This window comes from Spea bombifrons, chromosome 10 (genome assembly GCF_027358695.1).
Source record: "Spea bombifrons isolate aSpeBom1 chromosome 10, aSpeBom1.2.pri, whole genome shotgun sequence".
In the NCBI taxonomy this organism is placed as follows: domain Eukaryota; kingdom Metazoa; phylum Chordata; class Amphibia; order Anura; family Pelobatidae; genus Spea; species Spea bombifrons.
This window is the reverse complement of record NC_071096.1, coordinates 30781973-30809721: the sequence shown is the minus strand read 5'-3', so window position 1 is coordinate 30809721 and position 27749 is coordinate 30781973. Positions and strand designations below refer to the sequence as shown.

General features: G+C 36.9%; 1 protein-coding gene across 1 annotated transcript in view; it reads left to right on the top strand.

Moving 5' to 3' along the window:
- The window catches only part of CDH8 (cadherin 8), a 136631-nt gene extending 118644 nt beyond the window's left edge, over positions 1-17987 (top strand). The window contains exons 9-12 of the mRNA XM_053449633.1: positions 1788-1909; positions 3660-3777; positions 14606-14857; positions 16785-17987. Coding sequence (XP_053305608.1) covers positions 1788-1909; positions 3660-3777; positions 14606-14857; positions 16785-17278 — 986 coding nt within the window. The 3' untranslated portion in view covers positions 17279-17987. The remainder of the gene's footprint in view (positions 1-1787; positions 1910-3659; positions 3778-14605; positions 14858-16784) is intronic.
- The last annotated feature ends 9762 nt before the right edge of the window (positions 17988-27749 follow it).

Sequence of the window (27749 nt, the reverse complement as noted above, 5' to 3'; positions counted from 1 at the left end):
TTATTAAATGAGAAAAAAAAGATATAAGTATTGTTAGTCTTGCAATGTGAGTTTTAGAAATTATTGGGGTGGAGAAAACAATTTTGAAAATCATTTTATTTAGCTTAAAAAATACATCAATTTTGCTTTAACAAAATCCAAAAAAAATACTAATCAAAGCAAAGAAACTGAAATGTTTAAATTAAATTTAAAATATTAGCAAGTCGTCGGTCTCAAGCATTTTATTAAACTATATTTATATTTCAAAAGTTAGTAAAAAAAAAAACCTATAATTCTGGATATAAAAACGTATTGTATGAATTCAAGTTTTTATGTGACTTTTAGTACGGAGATGAATTACTATAATGTCTATTTAACGCAGGGTGATTTTTATTCAACAGTTTGTACTGATCTGTGCTAGCGATTCAGAATTGTTCAGTTTATTGAATTAATCAAGAAATGATATTTTTTTTTTATAAATTATATTATCTCCGTTTTAATAAAATGCACAGCTTGATTTTAAAAAGTAAAATTAAAGGTGTGGATTGTACTCCTGGAAAGGAAGTACTGAGAGTAAATCTAACATACACAGGCATTTAAAAAAATCTAATTTAAGAGTTAAATTAGTTCTTAATTAAAAAAATAGGCAGTAAATTGATGAGAAAAGATGATTATAAGGGGGCACCACATCTAAAGATACGTATGGTTTAAATTAAATATAGCAAGGTGGTGCAGGAGTAACAGAATATAAATGCTAGGGGTGACTTAGGCTAGACTTAGAACATCTGGTCCCGGGGACAGAAAGCCCCTCTGCCGCATAACAGGGAGCCAATCACTCTTTTGGGTGATCTGGCTCCCTTTAACACCAAAGTTACAATAGGTCAGTTAATAGGGAGATCACTGATCTCCACAACCGGCCCATTAACAGTACGGAGGACTCTGCTGTGTAGGCATTGAAGCTTCATAGTTCATTTCTGCCGGGCATCACATGTCCTTATAAGGCAAAGTGCCACGATATGACATCATATCCCGGAGCTGGGAGGAACGGCTGGTGGCGCTGCCCTGGGTTATGAGAGAAGGATGAATAAGTATAACTGAAGAAGTAGCGGAGGCCCTCTTTACCTTCTGTATCGGTTCGTATTTGTAAGTGCATTCTAGTTCTGTCAGATCCTTTGAATGCATGGACAGTAAGAAGCACTGCGGAAACTGTTGGTGCTACATAACGATAAGTGCTTACAATGTGATTTTAACACAAAATATACTGATTTATATTACTTACGGGACATCATTTATGAAGGTTATCCCAAGATTTTCCTTTTCTTATTTAATTATTGTTTTGATTTTGTTTTGATATTTGAAAAACGTATTTGCATCTCTTACTATCGCCTGTTGAAATGTTTCATTGAGTCAGTTATCAGTAATTGGATTTGTAACGCTAATATAACAGATCTTAAGTCTCAACAGCTAATCAAGTTGAATTTGTACCGCGTGCCAAGGAATAACTAAATACTTTTCAGTTTTAACCACAATTCATAGTGAACAGTTATTAGTAAAAGATCAGAAACATCATCAATGGGAAATAGTCTTATTTATTCCTTGAAGGCCTTTGTCTAAACCGTCCCAGGTGATTATTGCGGGTATTAAAGATTTTTGCAAACTCTGAGTAATGTTGGCTTGTTTCTCCTCTTGATTGGCTGATACATTTTATTAACATATTTGATCATGATAAAGGAAGCATTTGTGTTATATTGATATTTACATTGTCCTGCATTTGACTAAACATGGTTTGTTTTGTCTTCTTCCATAAGGAAACCACAGTCAGATTTCAAGAGTCCCTGTAGCCATCAAAGTCCTTGATGTGAACGACAACGCACCTGAATTTGCTACAGATTATGAAGCCTTTTTGTGTGAAAATGGAAAACCCGGACAGGTAGGAATCGGATACCCAATTAAGACCATAGTGCCCTTAGACTAAACATGGAAATATAGACTCTGACGGCAGATAAGGCCCAATATATTTCCTGCTCTAAAGAGTCAGATCTTCATGAGTCGTCGGTCTCGTCTTAGATTCAGGAGCCGTATCCCTACCCAATGCTTTACTTTGCTGTACAATCAGCTTTTGTTTTTATTATATATCTTTATATTACTCCTATCAAATCATCCCTGCGTAATCTTTACTACGTTAAATAGATTTCCGTAACTAAGAATATACAAAACTTGTGAGAGGCAACGGATATCGCAGATGAGCCAAGCATTAGAAATTCTTGTGGAACCAAAGGTAGCTCCAGTCATATATTTTCTATTTCTTATTTTTTTTTTTTATATATCTGTAAAAGCTAGAATAAAACCGAGAAGGCTTGTTTAATTTGTACCCTGTATTGAGTACATTTGGAGGACGCGCAGTGGTCTTCATTGAAATTCAATGGCGAAAATGGATTCCATGTTAACCAGTATAAAATACAGTTTGTCAAGAGAAAATCAATGAATGCTTAGGTAGAGATGATGCTTTTAAAGGCCATCGAATGTTTCATATGTAAGCTTTCAAGCTACCTTCGCTACTCCGCAGAAAGCATCTGAGTGGTTCTGAGAGGTTATTTAACCCCTTTCCAACCAGCTGGGCCAAGCCATTCATCAAAAATGGTTCAAACAATTATTTCACCGGTAATTGCGTTACCCCCAGACTAAGTGCATTAGCATTTTTAAACGGATTGATATGCATTCTATTGCTTTATTTACGATCGTTACACATATTTTCCGACAGTAAATTGTATCGGGGGGGGGGGGGAATATTATATGCGACTAGCGTAATTATTGAATAATCATCAAAATGTATCATTGGCCACAAGCTCAATTAAAAATGTGATGCGGCGGTTCTTAGATGATCTGAATTTCCGATTCATTTTGTCCTGTGGATACTTTTTAAAAGCAATGCATGTGATGATATTCCCGCTTTCCCGCTGAGAGTTCATTAATTAAAGGTGATTCGTTTTTTTAATGAACTCGGTTGTTTTTTTTGTTTTTTAAATGGGCATTCTAATGGGTTTTGACCATTCATGATTTCCATATCTTTGCTTATCCTCTGCTCTTCAGTTAATCCAAACTCTTGAATGTTGATCCACAAAATTCTGCTGCCGACCAAAATGTCTTCTCTTACGAGGATCTATCCAGCAATTACAAATCTGAAAACATATTAATTAGTATTTTAAAGGGATACTAGCCCTCCCGTAATAGATCTGTCCTAACTCTTTAGTTACTTCATGTCATGAGTATGGGTTTCCAGCTATTTTATATGGAAATTAAGCCATGGATGTAATTTCTTTCTTCTAATTACTTTAGATGCAGTACAAAGTTATTCAAGTATAGACTTAAAAGCCCATCACAGTCTTTACTTAAGCCATCTAATGCATTCATTAATGGCTGGAGTATGCAGGCCCGGACTGGCCACCTGACGCACCGGGAAAATGCGGTCAGCCAATGGAGAGCATAAATCCATAACGTGTGGCCACGTTGGCTGCACTTAAGTCATTAAGCAGACGCTGGCCTTAAAGTGCCAGGGCGGCCCTGTTATCACCATATCAGGGACTTTGTGTTTGCCGTTTAAAACAACCGTCAACTAGAATCAAGAGCTGGTTGATCTTTTCTTTGACAATTTACCCAACTTTTGGGTTTTTACCTCACAGATCATTCAAACCGTCAGTGCCATTGACAAGGATGACCCAAGAAACGGACACTTTTTCTTTTACAGTCTTCTACCAGAAATGGTCAATAATCCAAACTTCACGATCAAAAACAATGAAGGTAAGGAATGTTGATTTTTAATGGGTGAGCTATCAGGCGGGACTGCATTACATTGTAAAGATTGTAAAGATATTTAATGTTTGAGATTGCATTTCACATTTATGAAAATAAAGTAAAGGGTGGTATTTCTGAATTAAATGCAGACATTATGGTCATCTTCCAGATAAAGTACATGAAATAAACATTTTCCTGAAACATTGGGTCTTTTTTAATGGATGCAGCTGAAGTCTCATTATGAAGTTCCAACCCAGAAGAAAGAGCTTGGTTGGCCCTGTATAATGTATAGTTAAGTCAGCGGGATTTCTCCAAAGTCTCCTTACTCATTGAATTATACAGCAGTCATCTCAGCCCTTCTTGCTGCTAACAATGACCCTTCATAATGAATAGTGATGGAACATCTAACCACAACTCTCCTTCCAGCTCTCCCTTCAGTAAACAGACACCAATGTGTCTTGTTGAATTTTGAGTTTTTGACAATGAATCGTGCATTTAAAACATTTGTTGTCCAATCTTAATACAGCTCTTGGAATTCTCACATCAAAGTCATTCTTAGCTACAGCCTTTGGTACGTTCTTATTTCGCCGTATCACCTTAATGAAAGAGAATAAGAAATGCAACAATTTAAAAGACGGCTATGTATTTTAAAACACAAATATGGCATTTGAACAGTACATAACAATTAAAAGAGCGCATAGCATATTCTTTTTTAAAGGTGGTGGAATGACCTTCTTTAGACAACATTCCCTAAGGCAGTTGAAAGCGTGTTTTATATACAATGAGATGTGTAAACCGACGGCCGCCATGCCCAACAGACAGGGTTAGATTATTCTGAAATAGTTTAAAGGTCACCTTAAAACTTTAGAACGTTCAAAGGATTGTCTAAAGTTCATCTCCCTCAATAGGCATAGACTGATAATTATATAGACAATTATCTAAAGTTCAGGTTTTTTAAAACAAAAAGTCAGACTATTTCTTCGCTTAACATTAAGCTTTAAACAATTAGCTTTGATAATGTGCTGCAATGCTAATTGCTTTAATAGCAACTTTAGCACAATGCCAAAAATTTTTTGTGAATATAATTAAAGCATCTGAAATAAAAATCCATCGTTTATATATATATATAATTTAGACCTGACATATTAACATTTTCGTGAAATAAGCAGCAAAGTATTTAACATCTTGATACATTTTTTTTATGTTATAATCATTATAAGTTAATGGTCCCAAAGCTAAGTCTTTAGTGTGTGTTTCATAATTAAAGTATTGAGGTTAACACGTACAAGATTTGCAACACGTGTGCACCATGAGCAAATACTTCTGTATGATGGATGTAGCACTCGAAAAAGTTGGTATGCCATGCTGCAGGAGTGACACGTTAATAATAATAATGTTACGCATTCACCTTCATGACCACATACATGTAGCATCAGATTTCAAGAGTTCTTTTATGGGACACGCAAGGGTTTATGTTGCAAATGGGTCTGCACGCGTGTGCGTGACAGTGTGATGTCATGTTTTACCCAGTTTACCCCCTGGTCCCGGACCTAGGGATCCCGCATGGGTAGTTAACAGCCACGATGTAAGCTCATGGGTGGCCATTGATGCTGTGCATTTTGTTAAGGAGCCATAACAGCTTTGCATATCCACAGATAGTGAAGAGTGGAAGAAAGCCTCAATAATACAAAGACCAATCTCATTCATTCCTAAAGCAGTCATTTATACAAGTAAATGTACAGATGCCATGTTGCAATCCCCTTCGCATAAGTACTTAAGCCTTAACGATCAAAGTTATTGCTGTGAATGATTATATAGAAACAAAAAATTTGATGATCGTTAAGACCCATTTGGCCCAGTCTAGTCTGCCCATTTTTCCTGCTGTAAAGCAAAAAGCTTACTGAGGAGCCATATGCCTATCCCAAGCATGCCTAAACTCACTCAGTGTATTACCCTCTACCACGTCTGATGGGTGGTTGGTCCATATATCTACCTTCCTCTTGGTAAAGTGAAAATAAAAATATGGGGCTTAAATACTAAAGCTCTGGACATCTCCCAGGATTGTTAGGTACAAAAATGTAAGTGTGTATATATATATATATATATATATATATATATATATATATATATACACACATGTATTTTAAAATAACTCGGCAAATCGGAAAAGAATATCATGATTTAGTGAAAAAATTTATCAAGCAAAAAGAGTTAATTGGTTACATTAATATATTTTAATTTATATATATAAAAACAAATTTTGGTGGGTCTTAAATATTTAATGTGTCTTTTTTTATTCAGGAATAACAAAATAACACGGCCAACACCGTAGATTATTTTTCTTGGCATATGCTACACGGGGCGATAATGCAAAGAAACATTGTATCCTCCCTGCCTGTTGAGTCAAGCTTTTCCAGTTGCTGTTATGTTGCTGAGAATGAAAGGTTCCAGAGATGACACCCATCTGTTTACACAGAAATGATTTATCGCTGAATAGAAAGTGTCATGGATTAGGCTGAGGGTGGATGCTATTAGCATGTAAAATGTCAACATCTAATTAAAAAAGAAAGTAAGAACAAAGAAGACTGTATAAAATATCTCATGTGCCTGCAGCGTGGAATTTTGGGCTCTTTCTGTTATTTTCATTAGAAGAGCGCTCATTTCTATAGACCGAGAGAAAATTGTACTGAGTAGGATGGCCAAAGACCGCTGGACCCTATAAAAGCAGAGAGATTAGATCCATGAACATTTAAATTCAGTACGTTTCTTTTCGGACTGCTTTTAGGAAGTTATAGAACTTGTAAGCGCAGTGACAAAAGCCCCTCAAGTATTGGCAAAGCATAATTGGACTTCTTTATGGTTCTTTGACCCCCAGCTCCTCATCTACCAGGGCAGGAGTGACACGAACAAGGATGACAGAACTGGTGGGGATGTGCCACTGTTTTGTTACAATATAACCCCTCTAACTCTCTTAAGAAACCAACCATGTTATAAGTAGTCAAATGATCCCTTCTGGATCTTACTTTGAAGAACTTTCATACAAAAGAACTTTAATATAGTCAATATACACACAAGAAAAGATTATCCTCGATAATCTGCCCCAGCTTCAGGCCTGTAGGCAGTTACATATTTACCTCGGGTGCTGCCCTAGGCCTGACCAAGCTTCCACAGCCACTGTCCTTAATGTGGAGCACTGGGGTATGACTTCATATCCCAATGTTCTGCATCATTCTATGGAGGCTGTTCCGGATCAGCACAGTCTTCCGTAGTGTTGACGGGATCAGAGATCTTCATTGTAACCGGCTGATTATGGCAGGGGGACTGCTGCTGCTTCCCTGAAACTGCCACCTAGGACTAGTAGATCTGGGCCAGAATATGTCCCTGCATGTAGGTGCCAAATACCACAGTTTCAAAATCCATCAACATAACTCTCAAGTATAGCAAAAGAAGAGCGAATATAATATTATCGTAGGTCTTGTGTAAACATTACCGTTTTATTGAGGAATTTTTAACTGAGCAGTCAGTCCCCTGCCTGTCCCACCTTCCCTTTCATCCGCTGTAGGACATGGCTTATCACAGGAGCCGATGTCCAGCAATGTCATTTCTGTAACTCTGTGGTGCCTCGTGAAAGAGCGTCGAGAAGCTGAATGCGGGGCAGTGACTTCCGCAGAGGAATCTGTCTATTCAGTAGGTGGTCCGAGCTTCTAACTGCCCCTCAGGGTCGAGTCATGGCAGGCAACTCAATGTCAGAGAGTGCGTTTTGGCTTTGGTTAGAAAAGACCTTGAAAGATACTTTGTGTGTATATGCCGTATAATTGTTTTATTGCCTCAACCCCACTTAGTGTTTTTACAATGGACACATTTTCTGAACTTTAGCGCATTCAGAAATACAAAAGAACTAATATGTTACATTTCAGAAATGTAGTCGTTGAATTGTACATCACAATGGTTCCCCCGCTGCTCGCAGGCTTCCAGCTGAAAAATCCTTTGTTAAATCTGCTTATTCTGCTCCCCTGGTATATTTTTTTTCCTGCTCTCTTTTCCTTGGTTACATTTCAATTCACTCTTTTTGCAGATCATGTTTTTTTTTATATATATCTAATCATTTCAGGAGTTTTAAAAGCAAAATCCCATGAAAGGTATAGATATCTATTTTAATAATTTTTCTTAAAAAAAAAAAATGAATAGTAAAAAAAACAAAAGTGGTCTTTTTTGTTCATATTCATAGCAGCTTAATTTGTGTTTTTTTCCTGATACTTTACAATGGTGTTTTTCTTTTCTATTTTTATTTTTTTCCACCTGCTGGCTATACTGCTTTCTATAGCTATTCTTTGTGTGTGGTGTTGCCCCGTTATGTATAGAAACCTGCTGTAAAGACTCAAACCTTAATCAGTCGTCGATCTCGTCTTAGATTCAGAAGCCGTATGCCTATCCCATGCATGTTTAAATTCCCTCATTGTTATTAACCTCTGCTCTGCTGGGAGACTGTTCCACACATCTACCACCTTCTTAGTAGTGTAAAACATCTGTACGTTATGGCTAATCTTTTGACCCTCTAGTTTTAGATTATGGCCTCTTGTCCTAATGTTTCCCCTTCATTGAAATAATCTTTCCTCCAGTATTTTAAGTCCCTTTATGTGCCAAAAACCTATAATATATGCTATAGGGTTATAACTGTGATTAAGGACTGATTAAGGTTTGAGCCTTTATAGCAGGGAAACGGGACAGACCAGACGGGCCGAATGGGGCTGATCTGCCGGCAAAGTTTCTATGCCTGGCTTTATTTGCAAAAATGCATTTGTCAAACAAACCTTCACTGCTAGTATAGCCTCGTGTTTCTAGCGTTTTAAGCCAGAATGCACAGCAAATATCATTGGAAATAAGTTTTTTGCTAGACATGAATTATAGATTACTAATAAAATGCGCAATGTCACCGGATTTTTTATGATGCTGTACTAACGTGATACGTTTCACATTATGTTGAAAGTTCATCCTTTTCATAGGGTGGGTAATAAACTTGGGAGGCTACTACATGAGTAGTTCATTCTTTAAGGACATTCTTGACAGAATGAATCGTTATATGAGCGAATATTACTGAAATACAAGTCGAGCTTACTGGAAAAATTGTTCTATAGAATATTTAAGGTTGCACGCGCCAAACATCTCCTGAGCAGGGTGCTGCAGGGGGAGGCAAAGTAACTAAATCTCCTATAAACCTTGCAGGATCGTGGTATTTGTAGCTGAAAAACATTTAGAAAGCTGCCCTGGCTATCAGTGTATCAATAGGGGAGGATATTTTTCTCCTTGAGCATAAACCCCAGCGCTGTATACAGTCATAACCACCGAGCGCTGTATACAGCAATAAACCCATAGTTTTTGTTTTTTGTATACATTGTACAGCCAATACACTGTTTCTTGCAGCATGCTTACACCTGTTTGGTAGGCCTCGTATTATACATTTGTATTATTTGAGCCTGTGACTAGCTTAGCGCACCAACATTTCTTCCAAACCCCCAGTGCTGTATACAGTCATAACCCAAGTCCAATAACAAGTCCACCCCAACATAGACTTTGATTAAATCAGAGTGTCCAGCTAGGTGATTAAGACTGAGTCGTTCTTTTATTTACCATAGGGCGGTATTATAAGCAAGCAGGGTGTTTTTGTAGTAGATTGGGCTCAGACAACCGATCTAGAACCATTACAACTTTCTAATATGTAGCTGCCTGAAAACATTATATTATGGGGCAACAATAAAACAGAATATTTTGGAATCGTTCGCCCGATAAATAGTAATAAAACATGGTGGGAGATTCCCTTTAAGATTACGGAATGTACAGACCATTTATCCTTAGTTACTCTTTGTATTTCTTTCTTTTAAGTCCCGTGGGATAAAGTGACAATAGACAGGGGCAGAAATACAATTGCGATATTGCGGCTGAAATGATAGTCTGCTGGCAGTTCCCCAAGGCAAACGAGATGCATAAGATAGGTATTACCCTGCTGTTTCATACCCTGACATTTTGTACTGTTCATTTACCTTCACATATGAACAAAGCCAAACTGGCATTAATGCAGGAGGGTCAATCAATTGCACAGTGGGTGAATGTCAACTCAGAACTCATTCATTCTTGCAGACGTGAGACCAATATCTTAGCAGCTTTGTGTTGATTCGGTGGACCTTGCTCAATAAAGGCGTCTGAAAACTGAGAAGTTGAAGGGGATAAAAGGACGCGTCAACATTAATATACTTCAACCTTATAATGTGTTAGCAATATGATTTGCAGCCTATTGACATCTTAGAAAAAATAGGTAATTACAGTATAATGTATATATATATATATATATTTTCCCAGTTTATAAACAGGTCACTTAATATGAATGAAGACCATATTGTACGCTGAATGATTACAGGTACGGAGTCAAAACTGGAAATTAAATTATACGAATGAGAAAAGCTAAGCTATTGCGTGAAGACCTAAATTTGATACTTATTGTCCTTGGCATAACACAATAAGTGCTAATACACATTTTCTAGACAATTTGCATAGAACATAACAATCTACACAATGATTTGCATATTCCAATTCCCTCCGTATATTTAATTAGAAGTACGTTCCATACCATCATTGATTATCTAGCGTAGGGGATTTTCAGCTTCAAAACGAACAATCGTGTACCGCAGAAGACAGGCAATTCAATATACGGTGACATTTTTAGTTATTTTTATTTTATTTTATTTTTTTATGAGAATTTCCCTCTGGCGCTTTTCACTGATAGTAGTACTAGCTAGTGGGTTACTTGATCTGTATTTTCAGAATATGTTATCATGGTGACAGTTTTATATGACTTAGAATGTCCTCTTCATCAGAGTAAGGATTTGACAAATGACTACGTTAAATCAATAGAAAACACAGTTTAAGTAAGAATTTTAGCTACAAGACAACAAATCAAAGGAGAATGTTCTGGAGGGGAAAATAAACAATAATTTTACCACTGGCTACATGTTTAAATACAAACAAGTGTGATTTTTTTTAAGTAAGTGTGTCATTAAAAAAAGTGCACGAGAATAGTATTTTAGAATAAAAAACTATAGGCACGTGGTGCGGGAAATATACAGTATAAATCATGTTGAGGCTCCAAGCAGAACAGCATTTTCATGTTAATATACTTCCTAATGTTTCAAATGACCAAATATGGACAATTTTATTTGAAGGGGTGTGGTCAGAGCTTTATAGACAGTTTCATACAACTTTCTGACGTATCACTATGTTTGTAATCGAGAAGATGAAGGACATTTTTGTATTCAATTTAATTTATCAACAGATGTTTCTGCTTTTTCTATACACATTGTTGGGGCTTTTGGGGCTGTAGAACCCTGTGATACCCTCATACCCAGCAAACATTTTGAGCTACTAGACACATCAGGGGAGGAAAGAGGGGAAGAGGGCAATGGGATCCAAACAGTGAGTGCTGGACCTCCTATAGAAGGACACTTGGGAGCTATGTGATATAAGGAAACAGTATTTAGAACCCATTGGCCACATTGATATTTTGACTCCAGTGGTAGACTTACATGGGTTTGGAAACATGGATTTGACAGCAGATAAGATCCATTCTGCCATCTAGTCTAGTCTTCTGTAATGAAGCCTTAACCAGTCCTTGGTCTTAGACTCAAGATAGTCATTTGCCTATCCCATGCATGTTTAAACCCCACCACTGCCAGGGGCCCAAAGAACCAAGTACCCCCTGAATCCATATAAAAGATGTGAAATTGCCTGTCTGTCTTCTCCGATCTGTCACCGGCTGTACTAATACTAACTTAGGTCAAATAGAGAATGACAAACCGATTCAGCCAAGCTCCAATCCTTTTTTTAAATCTCACCCACCGCATTATATCATGACAGATGATATCACTATTTAAGTAGTTTAAAAAGTTATTAAAGTAGTTTAATAAGGTCAAACTTCAATATTTATTAAATCAATATTTTTTTAATATATTGCACAAATGCAGGGAACCAGTGTTAATAAAAGCAGGTAAATGCCAATCACGTTGCTTGGCATTAGGCCAAGTAATATACAGTTTTTTAAGCTGGAAAAAAAAAAGGTTAGAAACTGTTTCAAAAAAGCAAATATTAAACACAGATAGTTAATATTGGAATATTCAGCGTGTCACAGTAGAGGTTATAGAGAACAGTTTAAAATGTACTTAAGATTGAAATTGTTCCGTGTATATCAGTTTAATGATATTATATTCTCCCTGTGTATTGCAGAGCTAGCAAATAACCTTTACTACAATACACTCAAGAATTTAATGCTGGGTGAGAAATATTTTTTACATTCTCATTAAGAGGTTTCACGACGCACAAATAATTCTTTACAAACACTTTCTGATCGCAGAATTATATGGAGAGGGAGTAGAATAACCCTTACAAAAAGGTCACAGGGACGCTAAGGACATTCGTAGCAAAGCTGAGTTTTAGTCGACATACTTTTTTGGAATGTGACTTCTTTTTTCCAATATGTATATATATATTCTTAAAGTGAAGGTGTATTCAATTTCCAAACACAACAAAGCAACTGAAGTCCCCCACTATATTTTCCCTTGATGTGTGTTACGTCTTGTAATTAAAGGTTTTTGGTTTATTTAATAATAAAAGAGAGTAAGGTTTTCATTTTAGGTGCTGGTTGGGAAGCCGTAAGACATATTTATTATAGACATATCCCCTGTTCCCTCCTAATAAAATACAAATATATAGGGATGGCGGGAGTGGGAAAGGGTGTGATAAGGCAATATGAGGGTAATGACTTAATATTTAGCCACTCCAACCAGTGGTGTTGCCCTAGGTTTAACCCAGGTAGCTCCACTAGCCGCTGTCTCTACTGCAGAGATATGACATAATATAATTCCCGCATTTAAGGACGCGGGACGCCGAACAGAAATGAACAATGGAAGCTGTGGCAACTCATCGCTCTCCCCTACTGTCTCCCATTAACCAGCCCATTAAACGGCAAATGGCTCCCTGTTATGCTATAGAGAGACTGCTGCCACCCCTGCCGACCTAGGCTTAGTGGGACTCCGCTGACTCCAAGTCAACTCCTAAACTGCCAACGATAAAGGGGCATTACATGGATATATTCTATATATATATATATATATATATTATAAAGCGGGAGTCTACATGTGAGGGAGACATGTCAACCCAACACAGTTCTAGCCCCGTTTCTGTATACCTTTTACGTGTTTCATCAAATGCCTGCCCACGTTTAACACGGAGGGCCTGATTCACGTACGTTGCGTCTGCACTGCGTAGTACGACAGCACTGTGCAAATCAATAAATAAGTATATGTTACAGCAGAATGAAGATGTCGGTAGAACTGTTTTGACTTGATTTGTATACCTTGGTCTTCTCTGTGCCGGATGATCACCAAATAATACGTTTAACATCCAGATATACAAAGCCACGGTATGTGGGTAATAAAAAGTACACCCCATGCCTAAAAACTAAAAAATCAGTTCTCGTGCTCTACAAATGTTTCTTCCTACACATTAATGTATTTGTCTTTCTTTCTTTTTATTTTCTAGTAACAGTTATAGCTGTAATGCAGTAGCTTTAATAAATAATAAATGCATACCAGTACATTGCGTTATAAGCTAAATGGGAAATTCTGCCTGAAGGGCTTAAGCAGGTATGTAAGCTGGTCCTGTATCTCCGTATCTAGACATGTTAGTTAACCCGCTCTACAGTCCCACAGCTACAGGCTGATTGCGTTTTACACTAAAGAGGCTTTTAATAACTACCAGAGTCTTATAGTGGATTTGAAAATATGTCCGTGGAATGACAATCAGGTATGTGCATTGTCACAGTATCTCCGAAGACTGCTGTCAAAAACGGCATCTTTATTTCTGGGGTTAGTTAGATGACAAATGCATAAATGAAAGGTGCATTTCCACCTGCTACGCTCAGGTTAACCCTTCCGTAACTACACGCAGCATTCGTTTTGTAGTTCTGTAGAATGCCTAAAACTTTAAGAGTATAAAAAAAAATTTCAGGGCACATTAAACTGTCATATGACCCAAATCTGGCACTGATAGGCTGTTGCCATAGAAAGCAAAAAAGCTTTGTAAAATTGTGTGCTATTTTGACGTGGTTGACCATGAAGAGGAAGTAATCAAATGGCAGATCTGCTGGGGTTTATGTGCTCGGCAAACTAGAGACCGCAAATAAGTGGCTAAGGGAGAGGGATATAAATCAAATAAGTATATATTAATACATTAAGAAAACATGAAAGGTCTTTGGACAGGGCAGAGCCCTGCATGGGTACAATCAGCACCTTCTTTCCCCTAAAAAACCCCCTGCTCATATTGTGTATACGCTGAGACTTCTAACAATCAATAATTCCATTTTTGAAACAGAGATGTCATTTTTTTTTAAATGTTAACAAGTAACACTGAAACGAGGGCACATAGTACTGCATTGGTGTCGTGTGGATTCAAAGCTTAAAGTCCCCTGAGAGTAACCAAAATATACTGTAAATAATGGGTCAATACGATTGCAACATGGAAAAAAAGACTGTAAAATAAATTCCCACACACATGGTGAAAGCGCAGCAACGACACATTAGGGCCTACTCACTAAAGGGAGAGCTGGCAGGAGAGCTTGGAAGAGGGTTGAATTTCACCTCAACCCCAGGGAGCTTCTGCTGCACAAATCACCAACCCCATCCCCATGTATCTTTACCACTTACACCAACTTACTTAGCATGCGTTATATTGTGTTTGTTTTATTTATTTAGCGTGTTGGTTAATTCATTTTTGCACTCTTCCCCTCCAGATAATTCACTCAGCATTCTGGCCAGACATAATGGTTTTAACAGACTCAAGCAAGAGGTTTATCTGCTACCAATCATCATAAGTGACAGCGGCAGCCCCCCAATGAGCAGTACCAGCACTCTCACCATTCGGGTCTGCGGCTGTAGTAGTGACGGAGTAGTTCAATCTTGCAACGCAGAAGCTTATGTGCTACCCATTGGACTGAGTATGGGAGCGCTAATAGCCATTTTGGCATGCATTGTTCTCCTTCTTGGTAGGTATCTCAATTGTACATAAACATATGAATATGTGGAGGAAAGAGAGGGGGGAGAGGGGGGAGGGGGCGGGACAGGGGGAGAGGGGGGAGGGAGGAGGAGAGATGGCGAGGGAGGAGGAGAGATGGCGAGGGAGGAGGAGAGATGGGGAGGGAGGGGGGAGAGATGGGGAGGGAGGGGGGAGAGATGGGGAAAGAGGGGGGGAGAGATGGGGAGGGAGGGGGGAGAGATGGGGAGGGAGGGAGGAGAGAGGGGGGAGAGAGGGGGAGGGAGGTGGGAGAGAGGGGGGAGAGAGAGGGGGAGAGAGGGGGGGAGAGGGGGAAAGGAATTGTAGATACAGAGAGGCAGGGAGAGAAAACGAGAGATGGCGCAAGAAAGAGGTTTGGATGTATAATGTATGAACAAATACCGTAACCGATATACTTAGTGATCTACTGCTTACAGTGTAATAAAGGGGGATATAAATATAATAAGCTTAGTTATAAAGTTAGTATAATACTCATTGAGACTTTATGAATGCGGTGCAATAAGTATGAATAGGAGGTCCTTGCCATTAAGAACTTACAAGGATAGACATCAATTATAAAAATTTACACTGCACGCAACATTAAATTGATGCATTATGTGTACCGATAATATATTTACACAAATACACAGAAACAAGTAAAAATCAATACAAGTAAGTCAATTATTTGAGTAATTAAATTGAGATATAAATGAGCAGGTAATCATTATTTTGGGGTTAACTATATATTTGTCTTGGTATGGGTAGCCATGAAACTTCCAGAAAGGTACAGATGTCTAGAAACTAGCTTCAAAAGGGACCAACTACCTCCTTTTCTACAAACACATGGTTTAAGATTAAAAAGAAATAAGGAAACATAAAGCAAAGCAGCCTCGATATTATATACATAAAACCGGCAGGTTGAAGCCTTTAAAAGGTATAACTAACCACCACACGGAGCCTGATTTGTATTCAGGTTCTAAACAGAAAAGAGCGTTATTCAAGTTCAAGTCAAAACAACCAAAATCTCTTGTTTTGTGTATGTATTTTTTAAATGCAGCATTTTGTTTGAGTGTTTGAAAAATAATTTAAATGATCTGCAGAAATAGGTGGGTTGGATAAAAGAAACGCACACTGGAGTGGACATGTCAGGAGCTTTGAGTGATAACTTCCTTTCATACAATACATTTTTACAGAAATTTATGGTAGGTGGATGGCATGCTGTGCAAAAGTAAAATGTGAAAGTTTTAAGCAGCTGCATACTGTTTAATGGAAACCAATGAATTAAGATATTAGCAGGGGACATATAAAGTCTTTTTTTGTCCGTTACTTTACCAAAGTATGCCTTTATAAAAGCCCCATTCATTTCTGTTTTATATAAAATTCACATGTATCAAACACGCCTATTTATACCGCAATCAGTAAAGTCTTCTGGAAAAAACATATCTTTTTAGTGTTTGTGCATACCGACTATCAAAATATTCCTTTTTTTATTTGGCTACCAAACGTGCGGCCCCTATGAAGGGTTTCAACATTTATCAAGCACAATAGATATTCAGATATCCGTGTATTTTGTGGCTTTGGTGACATGACCATGGCAAAGATGCCCAGGGGTGCAGGTGGCCCCAGGACTGCTGTAATCTGATGAACCCAGCTTACAGGTGCAACCTAAATATACGTCTAGGAACCTGGCTAGGTTTTGGGTGGCTAATTGAGCTTTGCACCAATTCCATCCATTTTATCTGGAATACAGCTGGACAATTTGCATTTAACTTTTCATAAAAGATCTTATGGAAAAAAAATGTATCGATTTGGTTGAACTTGCCTCCTGGGCTGAATTTTGCTAGCTCTCCCATGATGTCACAGACATCACATGATCCTCGTCATCTATTTGACTGTTATTTTCACTTTTTTTTTTACAGTAATCGTGGTGCTCTTTGTGACTCTACGAAGACATAAAAATGAGCCCCTCATAATTAAGGACGACGAAGACGTCCGCGAAAACATAATTCGTTATGACGATGAAGGTGGTGGAGAAGAAGACACTGAAGCCTTTGATATTGCCACGTTACAGAATCCCGATGGGATAAATGGATACTTACCTCGTAAAGATATCAAGCCTGATTTTCAGTTTATGCCCAGACAAGGACACACATCAACTCCCAATGGCGTCGATGTGGATGAATTTATTAATGTGAGGCTCCATGAGGCTGATAACGATCCCACCGCCCCACCCTATGACTCTATACAGATTTATGGGTATGAAGGAAGAGGATCGGTGGCTGGCTCCCTTAGCTCTTTGGAGTCTTCGACTTCAGACTCAGATCAAAATTTTGACTACCTCAGTGATTGGGGTCCTCGTTTTAAAAGACTTGGAGAACTTTACTCAGTTGGAGAGAGCGACAGAGAAACTTGACAATGACCGATACTTTTGCATTCCAGACTCAACAATTCTGTAATATTTTAGGGCCATTGTTAGTAACAGCTAATGGCGGCCAACTTGTTTTAGAGACAACTTAGCACCAGTCATCTATAAAACCAACTACATTGTAATGTTGAACCAAAAAAAATGTGTACGTTAGGGGGTCAGTCTTGTGGAGTTTCCAGTAAAGTTTGTGAAGTATCTAGAAGTCATTGGATGTTCAGTATTCACTTGGACCACCACGGAGTTTGGAAATTTGGCATCTGAGATGTCTCGAAAAACCAGAGCAAATAAATATATTTTGTGAAAAACAGGATTTAAAAGATTGTTGCTCTGGTATAATGTCTTCTACAAACAAAAGTCTACTGCAAGGTTTTGAAAAGGAATCAACCACTTATTATTAAAGCAATACCTGGTCTTCTAATGAATTTTGATAATGTTCCCAACTGGCTTCCATTGTGCAACGACTGTACATTGTGCATAACTGGTGGACCCAGAGTCACCAACTGAAAATCATTTTTACATGTTGTTGAGCCTTAAAATATTCACATGTTCATCTCGGAAAATAAGACTGAATGTCCTACATTTTTGTACAGATCAAGAAACAAAAATGCCCACAAGAAATGGAAAAAAAAATCATTCTATTCTTAAAATTTATCTTCAAATTTGAATTCTAAAAATACATATATTTTACAAAAGAAAATCAATTTACTGTTCAAAATGTAATTTATTTGTTCATTTTAAAAAAAAAAATGAGGATTTTGTTATGTTTTATTTATTAAGGTTACAAAATTATATGTTGAGAATTAATTATATAAGATCTATATCCATTAAATCTTTGTTTATATTTTCTACATATATATATTAAACCCCCCGCCCCGTATATATTTTCAAATGTAATATTCAATATTAATCCATAAAAACGCATTCAAAAAAGGGACATATATTTATTGTAATTGAATTTTAACAAAGAGCTGGTTGGAATGATACCTTTTTTTCCCCCCCTAGAGAGACTTTTGTCCATTTTATATCTTGTTCAGAACTACAATATAATGTATGGTGTTTTTTTATCACAAGCACAAACATCTGGAAGTTAAAAGGTTCATGTGAATATTTAAACTATAGAATTTTAGAGTTTTACACATTACATTGTACAGTGATGGAATTATGCTTGTAGCTATCTGGTGTTCTAGAACGAAAATCTGTATGTATATAATTTTAGTGCTTATGTCATTTTTCTTTCTACGATATCGCTCGGTATGCACAGGACAACTGCACATTAAAAACATGGCGGCACTAGGCGCCGCAAAATCACATTACATTTGCAATTCTAAGTAGACATTGTTTAAACAAAGATCTAAATATCACATGCAGGTCATTTTAATTTTCTACTTAGCTATAAAGCTATATTACCATTTGTTTATTTAATCCATGCATTGTATTCAGAGAAACTGCTGTACTGTTTACTACTTTGTGAAATATATTTTTATAAATATTTTGTCTTCTGTCTCTGTAATGAGTTTCCAGACGCAAAAATGTTTGTTTTATACACAAATTTAAAATAATTGCTTGTTAAGGTACACTGATTACAGTATTTGGCGATTTTAACTACGCTTAGAGAAGCGACATAATACGTGCAAAGTGTAAGAAGAAGAAAGCTACGGAATTTAGAACACAATGCATTTAATCTATTTTTGTTTGTTTAACAGCAATACAGTCTACATTCCCCCTCAACCTCCCAACTTTAAAATGTTGTTTTTTTTCCAATATTGACGCATAAAGAGATCCATAGTGTTTTTCAAATAGAAAGCCGATTGCTTTCTACTCAGCAACATACTTGGGATCTTTCTAAGTAAGCTGACCCTGAGACTCTTGTGAATGTGTTAACCAAATGGCTCTAATATCGGTCATTATGGAAACCTTGACTTGTCATAATTTAAAATGACATGTTATTGGGTCATCTTGTATTTAAGCAGGGGTATCATCCATAACACACTGGGGGCCAAATCACTAATTAGAGTCTTATGTATAATCATAGCAGTGTAGAACAGGAAGGTGTCAGTCCCAGACCCTGAGAATCTGCCCCTTCACTCAGACTCAGGTCAAACACTGAGAATTCCCAGGTATGCGCGTAAAGCACCTAAGAACAGATATATATATATATATATATATATATATTTATATATATATATATCTTGTGTATTATCGTGGCTTTTGGCTCTATTTGTTCCATTTAGATATAATAAGTGGCAATGGTAGAAAGGGGCATCCAAGATCTGCGCTCTTAGCCTGTTATCTGTGATGTCGTTTTAAGTCACAGGTACAACTATGATAAAATACGCAAATTTGTTAAATACACTAACTTTGTGTGAATATAATCAATTAGTCTGACATTCTGAATTCTATCTTTACAGAATATTCTTTTAAAAGGAGCTCATCTTTCAAATGTAACATATTGTCGGCCATGAACAAATTGATAATCCATTATAAAATAGATAGCAGCAGGTAATTGAATTCACTCCTATGTCTGCCATTCAACATTATCTGTTTGAGTACCGGATTAGTGACCAAATCATCTGCTGGCTGCTCCTTTTTCATTAAAGGGTTAATGTCTATTATATTGTGGTTAAAAGGCAGCTTATAACTTTGTATTTCTTTGAGCCAGCAGGTGTTACCATGCGTAATTTTTAGCATCTTGAAACTGCAGAGGGCTATTTTTTTGTAGAGAAACTCAGGGATGCATAACCTTCTGATTGCCTTTTTGATTGAAAGTCCCATCTGAGACCACGACAGTGCAACCAATAATAGGATTTCAAAAAATCCCATCAGTGACTCTGTAGGAGAGGTAAAGCATGACAGGAATCCCATCATTGTTAGTCAAAAGAATATGGTTACTGCTACAAGTGAGCGTCATTCGAAATTGTGTATTTATACAGCATTTAAACACACACAAAAAGGAAAATCACAATAAAGGGAAAAGCTGAACAAAAAAAATGGTCCCCCTTTTTTTATTTTGGAAAACGGAGAATGATAAGGCCATACTTCAACATCACACCATAAATTAAATATTTTACATTATACACCGGGACATAGAATCATCTGTGTTTGATGGATCTTTATTCAGGCATAATGTGACGAGCCACAGACTACCGGCGCATTTACGTTTTCCTTAAATTGAACAATATAAAATTGTAGTCTTAGTGGTAAGTGGCAACCCAGGACAATGTGCATCCTCCATATAAATCGAGATATGATATCATACCCCGGCGTTCTGCTCAGAAGGATGCATTTTGCAAGTAAGCAACACTACAGGGGCTGTGTCAAAAAGGGCAATATGCCCACATTATTGCGCCACAAGGGCTGCCGCCTACACTGACTTGCCACCCCAGGCCAGCATGTGCCTTCTACAAGTGCCCGGAAGCTTGGAGTGAGAGTTTTTAGGGGTTCCATACACAGTTGCATGTAACATTCCCTCCTTCATTAGCACCTATACCTCTTTACATAGCATATGGGGGATTGCATAGTCATAGTCTTGATGTGCAGAAAATATGAACTCTCATGCCCTCTCCTCTAACACCGATTACTCCCTAATTTTCCCCTGCAAAAGAGTTAATGGAGATGCCAAGAAACAAAGATATTAATGGCACTGTCATAGACTTACCTAGTTACAGTCACAACAAACACTGATGTCCTTTAATCGTCATCTGGTGTTAATCTGAATTAACTGTTATATGTAAACTCCACAGTTCAAATCCTTGCAGAGATATATAAATAAGGGACAAAAAACACACGTTTTTATAGGAAAGAAGAACATTATTTCAACCATCCCTAGAAGTGAGACTGTTGTCCAAGCCTTCTCCCATAGCTGTGTATTGCATGCATACGTTACCGCCGCTTATCACACATACCCTCTTTTGCTAATATAGTATTAGCCTTTGAAGGCACAATAACTTGTTTCTTAGGTTGACAAACACACACTGTAGCAGGTATTTTGTGTATAGCTTCTGTTTGTCTTTGACCTTGCAATATAATGCCTTGGAGCAAGGCAGGAACCATATAGGAGAAGGCTTGGGAATCCACAGAGGTGAAACATGTAGCAATTTCACATTCTGTAGCTACCTGATGTATCTCACTGACATCTTACACATAAATCTTTATTGCAAGGATACTTTTTCTTGGCTGTATTTTAATCCTGACATTGTTAGTATCGCAAAAGTAGACTGCTATTTCTGGAAAACTGTGATAAAATCCAACTAAATTATAAAATACTGCATTATTATATCGCTATCAGAAAATTTCAAGTCTAATATTATGGATTCAGCATCGTTCTGTTGCTCTGTAGAGAGAAATTCCCATGATCAATTGAAACCGTGGAACAATATATAATTAATAATTCTTGCATCAGCTGAATGTCACTTTACCCACCAATGACCCTTAAAATATATCCCCTTTGTGAAAACTGGACATGGTCTATATTAAATTTTTAATTTCCTGGTCTTATGTTCTGTACACAGTGAGCTGTCAAAGCTTTTAAAAAAAAATCTAAAAATCTCTAATATATTTCATGTCATCTCATTCTGTATAACCAAAATCCAATAAATATGGTGGACAAGATTGATCTTATTTCACAAACGTTTAACTTGCTTTCACTGGAGAATTCAAGACGTTATTTATGAAGTTCACAGAGTAATAGCTGGGAATTACCGAAAGTTGAATTTACGGCCATATTGAAAAGAAATATAAATTTATTTTGCGTCAAGGGGGGAAAAAAAAATATATATATATATATTTTGACAGTAGAGTCATTTGAAATTCTTGCCACATGCCATTCTGATCATTATGGTATGGTAAATGAATATGCACTTAAAATGTTTATCTGTTGTATTATATTGGTAGAGATAATTTTCTTGCTTGTAATGATGAAGATATGACAAAGTATTTTTTTTCTCCAAGCAGTGTTTTAGACACCATGCCTAATCATTATAGCACATCGTTTAGTAAAACAGTACATACTTCTTGACTGCTGAGAAAAAATGCTAGGGATAAGAGATTAGAGTCATACTGCGCACGTTAAGGAAGACTGCCGGAGTAGTTCAGAGAAACAACTCAGAGTGAGTCTGACAGCGAATTGAGAGGAGGTGAAGTTGATAGAACGGAAGAAGAGAGTGAAGAGGCTCTTTAAAAGAGTGATATGTCGTTGGGTTACAGTAAGACAAAAACGATGTAGATGTACTGTCGTTCTGGGAAAAAAAGCAGAAAGAATCAAAAAATTTGTTTCAAAATATATAATATTTATGAAAAATCGTCGCTGTTAGAACGTCATAGCGTGCACATTACAACATTTCTTTCAAATCATGAAAAACATTAATTAATTTGCATTAATATGAATACAGTGAATTCCGGCATTCTCCGGATTGATATATTGGTGTAAAAAAATCCGACGGCTGATGTTTAGAATATTTCAGTTTTGCAAACAAACCAAAAAAAAATTTCAATTAAACACAGATTTAATGAACTCCTTAGGCCTGTATGCCAAAGAATATCATCTGATTGTGATTTTCTGATGGAGACAGATTCAATTATCCTGTTTAATTTTAATCTCTAATTGAATCTAAAATATGGAAATTAAGATGATAACATAGAAGAGACTTGCAAGGGAAATGTGAAGTTAAAATATGTTCCTTCCTATTCTAAATCTTTGTAATCGCTTTCAATTTATAACGAAAGAACATATAAATAATAGTTACAAACAAGCGTCGTATGTTGTATTGTGAGCAGGTTGTCAAAATAAGGCAACAGTCTAGCCCCCAAATTGTATTTTTAATTGCCAATGCATTTTGCGCCGACTCCCAATGGATTTAATGCATGCGTTTAGATACTAGACTACGAAATTGGAGCCTCTGCCTTTTTTTTTTTTTTTTTTTTTAAGCCCAAGCTGCCTCTACTGAAACCGGAAAGCATTACTATGCAAACTTCTCGCACATGCTCAGTAGCACTACCACTGATGTCACTGAAGCAACAGCCAATAACATGTATGCTAGCAAAAAAAGTGTTATAGCATATGCCGGTATTTCATTAGCTGCTGCTTCTCTCCCATTCCAGATTGGAAATTCTACTTCTAATTCAAGTACAGGAATGCATACTGAGGTATGCTTCCTGGTTTCAGTAGAGGCAGCTGGGGGAGGAGTTAAAGGATTCAGAGCCCTAATTTTCTAAGTCCTATAACTAAAGAACGCCAGTACCGATTTACATACAATAAAATACACTGAAATCATTACATAAAGGACAATACATATGCACTCGTATGAAAAAAAAAGATAAAGTTCTGCTGGGATGTGCTTAAAGAGATTACATTGAAATGTACTGAGAGCTGAATCTTTGTTCTCCCATCAAAAACCTTCTTAAACAACCTTGGTTCCCAACCTCAGAAAAGGGAGTCTAATTGTATTTCTCAAGAGAAGTACTACGCAGGGACATAGGGAGGATAACATAAAATTAATTAGTTTTACGGCCGTAATTGTTCCTACAAAAATGTTTTTGTCTTTTTTGAAAGTTATCACTATTTAATATTTGTGACACACGTATAAGCAAATTATTTTCTTTAGACCTCGTATCAATGTCAAGAATCTAACACTGTCTTACAATGCTGACCTTCCTTTTAATAATTTAGAGCTCCCAAGTTAGGAAAGATAAAGGCACCCGTAATTATTTATGGTCTTTATTTCGATCTGGAGATATCTTGCTTTATTACGGTCTTGGAACCTCTAAATCTTTAACTACACATCTACTTTCTAAGTAATGAGAAGTCGCTTTAATTTAATTTGTAATGACAAAATGTTACTGTGTGATTCTGTTAATTTACTTAACTAAGGGAAATACGAGGTTACCTTGCTTGGCTTCATGAAAATAAAAGATAGAACACATTCGTAGTAAAAATAAGCAAAATGATTATTAACTTTTAAATCACATTGAGATATATTACTTCAATAAAAAGCTATGGAGATGCGGGTGCTTTAGAAGAAATGCTATTGAGATATGCTAGTTGTTCATTAACCAGGACTCGCTGAAGCACGCAGAAAATACATAGAATCTATGGAAGGTCACAGCTGGAAATGATAAAAGAGACGTTTCTGGCACTTTTGCTCAAATTGAGCTATCAACGAAATGAAAATCACAATTTAACATAAGGCAAAATATAATCTTTCAAATAGCTATTGCAAGTGTTATTAATTGATTTTTAGGGTGTTCTTCTAGATTATGGATTCCCAGAGCCGGACCCACCGTAAAAGTAAACTTGCAAGGAACCCTACGGTGGACCCTGCTGCCTTCTTTTTAGCCGTACAGAACCGGGGGATTTAGGAATCCCTAAACAGTTATGGGCTGCTTATTGTGTCTGCATTTTATTTATACGACACTATAACGTTATGTATGTGCAATTTGTGTAATAATAAAAATGTGTGATAACGTATAATTATTGTGCCAGAATAAACATGGATTTTACAGACTCAGCCAGGTTTTTTGTGGCAGAGGGACCTGGATATGGCGGCACATGAAATGATGAAATATTCTCACACATGATGTCACTAGCAAAATCAAGCTTTTACATATTAATCCAGAAGAAGGTAACATGCACGTTAAGATGGAGCAGGCTTCCTTCTAAGGAAGGGTGTCAATTACAAATTAATACAAGGTCGAGATATATGTAACAAAAATGAAGAATACCAGCGTGTTCCAAGACGACGCACAACATATTGGGCCCTGTCCATAGTGAGATAAAAAAAAAAAAAGATGATTGATGGGAGAAATCAGTCAAGGCCATCTCTATCGTGTCTCCTACATCTACGATCCGTATTAAGGTTGTTCTATGAATTTCCTGGGGGAATCACCTAATCTGTACATACGCATTTGCGATTGCAGGGCCACAGGCAGCTACATAGATCAGACCCGTGCCGGTGGTAACTCTCCTTTTAGATGTTGACGCAATAGCCACACACTCTCCAAAAACAATACAATGTCTAAGAGCCTTTTCATTTTCATAGGGCAACAGATGGGGAAGCACGCCATTTGCTTTGAAAGTGCTCATGGTGCTCACTTTAGTATATATATATATGCAGGAAAAAAATGGAAAAATATATTTTATTTACTTATTAACTACATTTACTTTTAAGAAATCCCAGATGTCTGTCTTAATTCTGACCCTTAATTCTTAACACAGCACTCTATATTCTTTTCCAATGAACGTTTTCTTTCACTTGTGAATAATATTTATTTTTTTCTGGTTAGCCTGCAAAGTGTAGCACGTTTCCAACAAACACGGTTTAGGTCATAATTTATAGTATTGATTGTTTTATGCATCTGGTTTCATTTTTTGTTGTCTGCTCTTTGGAAGATAAGAACAAATATGAGCTTGGAAGGTTCAGATGATTCCAGAGCAGCGTTAAAATTATGTGTTCACCGGGGGATGCAATGAAACTGATAAACTTCTATTTTCACAAATTTTAGAACATGATTATAAACAGCAGCAAGAGACGACACATGGGGTAACTCGTTTCAAAGCTGAAATGCTAATTTTAGGCTGGGCAACCAGACCTCAGGTGTTGAATATGTTATATAGTATTCACGGCTGTTTATTTAGAATACTTTCAATGATAAAATCTTAGCCTTTCAAGTGAATAATAATGTAACATTCATGATAACGCGGTGGTACTTATAAAATATAATCAAATACTTATACTGCTCAATTACTACTGATAAACACATATTGAGTCATAGATATGTCATAGATACATTATTCATTTCTTTTTTTTCACCTGGCAAAAATATTTCATCTATCTGGGCATAACTGTATAATTTCTGATTAATTTGGAAGGACTTCAAGAGCATGCTGTGTTTTAAAGGGCAAAGCACTCATTACAATTTGTTTGTGGCTTAGTTATCTTTATTACTAATTAATCATTTGGGTATGCAGTTCAGTTTTAAGTGATGTAGTCGCAGTTCTATGGACCCTCGAGCTAAACGTTTGTTGGTATTTTTAATGCAGGTAGATTGCAATTGACTGATCTAGGCTAGGCTTAAGTTGTGTTGGGAGGTGTTGTAACCTTAGCAGGACTGGCTGTAGAGCCTCTAGTTCCCTTGCGGTCATTGGTTGAAGTTCATACCATTTATCGGGCCAAAAAAGCAAAAGATGTAAAGTCATATAGGTCCTCAGAACCTCAGAGGTCTCTTCTTCAGACGGGAGCATGAAAACAAAGGAGGCATGCCTTTGTGTTGGCCAAACAAATGATATCAAGTTCAAGGAAAGACTCCACTTCCTCTCGGGCTGATATGGCCATATTCACACCTACCTAGGCAAATTATGTCTCTAGAGTCAATGGAAGTAGCTTCTATTGACTTAAGTTGGCGCTTAACTCACATGTATTTTAAATTAAGCTGATGTGGCACAGCACGGTGTACTTAAGCATGCTTTTGCAAAGGAAGATTATAGCGAGGAGGACTGAGACAGAATTCTCATTTCTAACACCTCCAAAAATCAGACAGCCACCCATTTGCATGTATTAAAATGCCAAATGGACTTGTGTGTGCTTATTCCTTGTGTTTAGGGCTTAAATATTTGGGTAATTTTTTAAACTAAAATATAAGTTTCCGTCCGCCCTTTTTCAATGTATATTTTGAATATGCATCACAAAATGTTTAAAGCCTTAATTGGAGAGCAGTAAGAGAGAGCACATTTTGAGTATTTATATAAATATATGACACCATATGATTTCCACATCTCTGTGGGTCACTTTTACTCTTTTCAGACTCCATTAATCTTTCAAGCCTAATGTTTGATACATTTGTAGCTTCAAGCTATTTGCACCGGGTAGAAAAATATAGCTTCTTAAATTTAATGTAACTGTGCACCATATCATAAGACTCTATTATCCACCATAGCAGGGACATTAACTAAAAACTGTTAGCCTCCAGTGAAAATGTTTAGCTGCCACCCTTTCTTCACTCACACACCTATTCTTTTACTTTTATCCATACCAAATGGAGATGCACAGATGTTACTTAGTCATTTAAAGAAAAGAAAAAAATTCCAGAGCTCGAGAACTTCCATGATGCTGACCTCATTGCAATGAGTACTGGCTGATTGGGAGCTCTGACTAATTATATATATATATATATACATATATATATATATATATATATATATATATATATATATATATATATGACGCAGCTTGGCTGATTGATCCAGTTCTTGGAATCCTTGTGTTCTCATCTTGCTTTAGCTGGTCTGCAGTGGAGGACACTGAAGTTTGGTATCCCCAGGAGGGACATTTTCTCTCCCATTGTGTTCCATGGTCAACGAGCAAAGAAACCCCTGATCCCTAATTTGTGTTTCAGAAATAAGAAATAACAGATCATCTCTTGTGTCAACATCCAACCGCGAAAGGGGCCATTGCCGATGCTTTGCTAG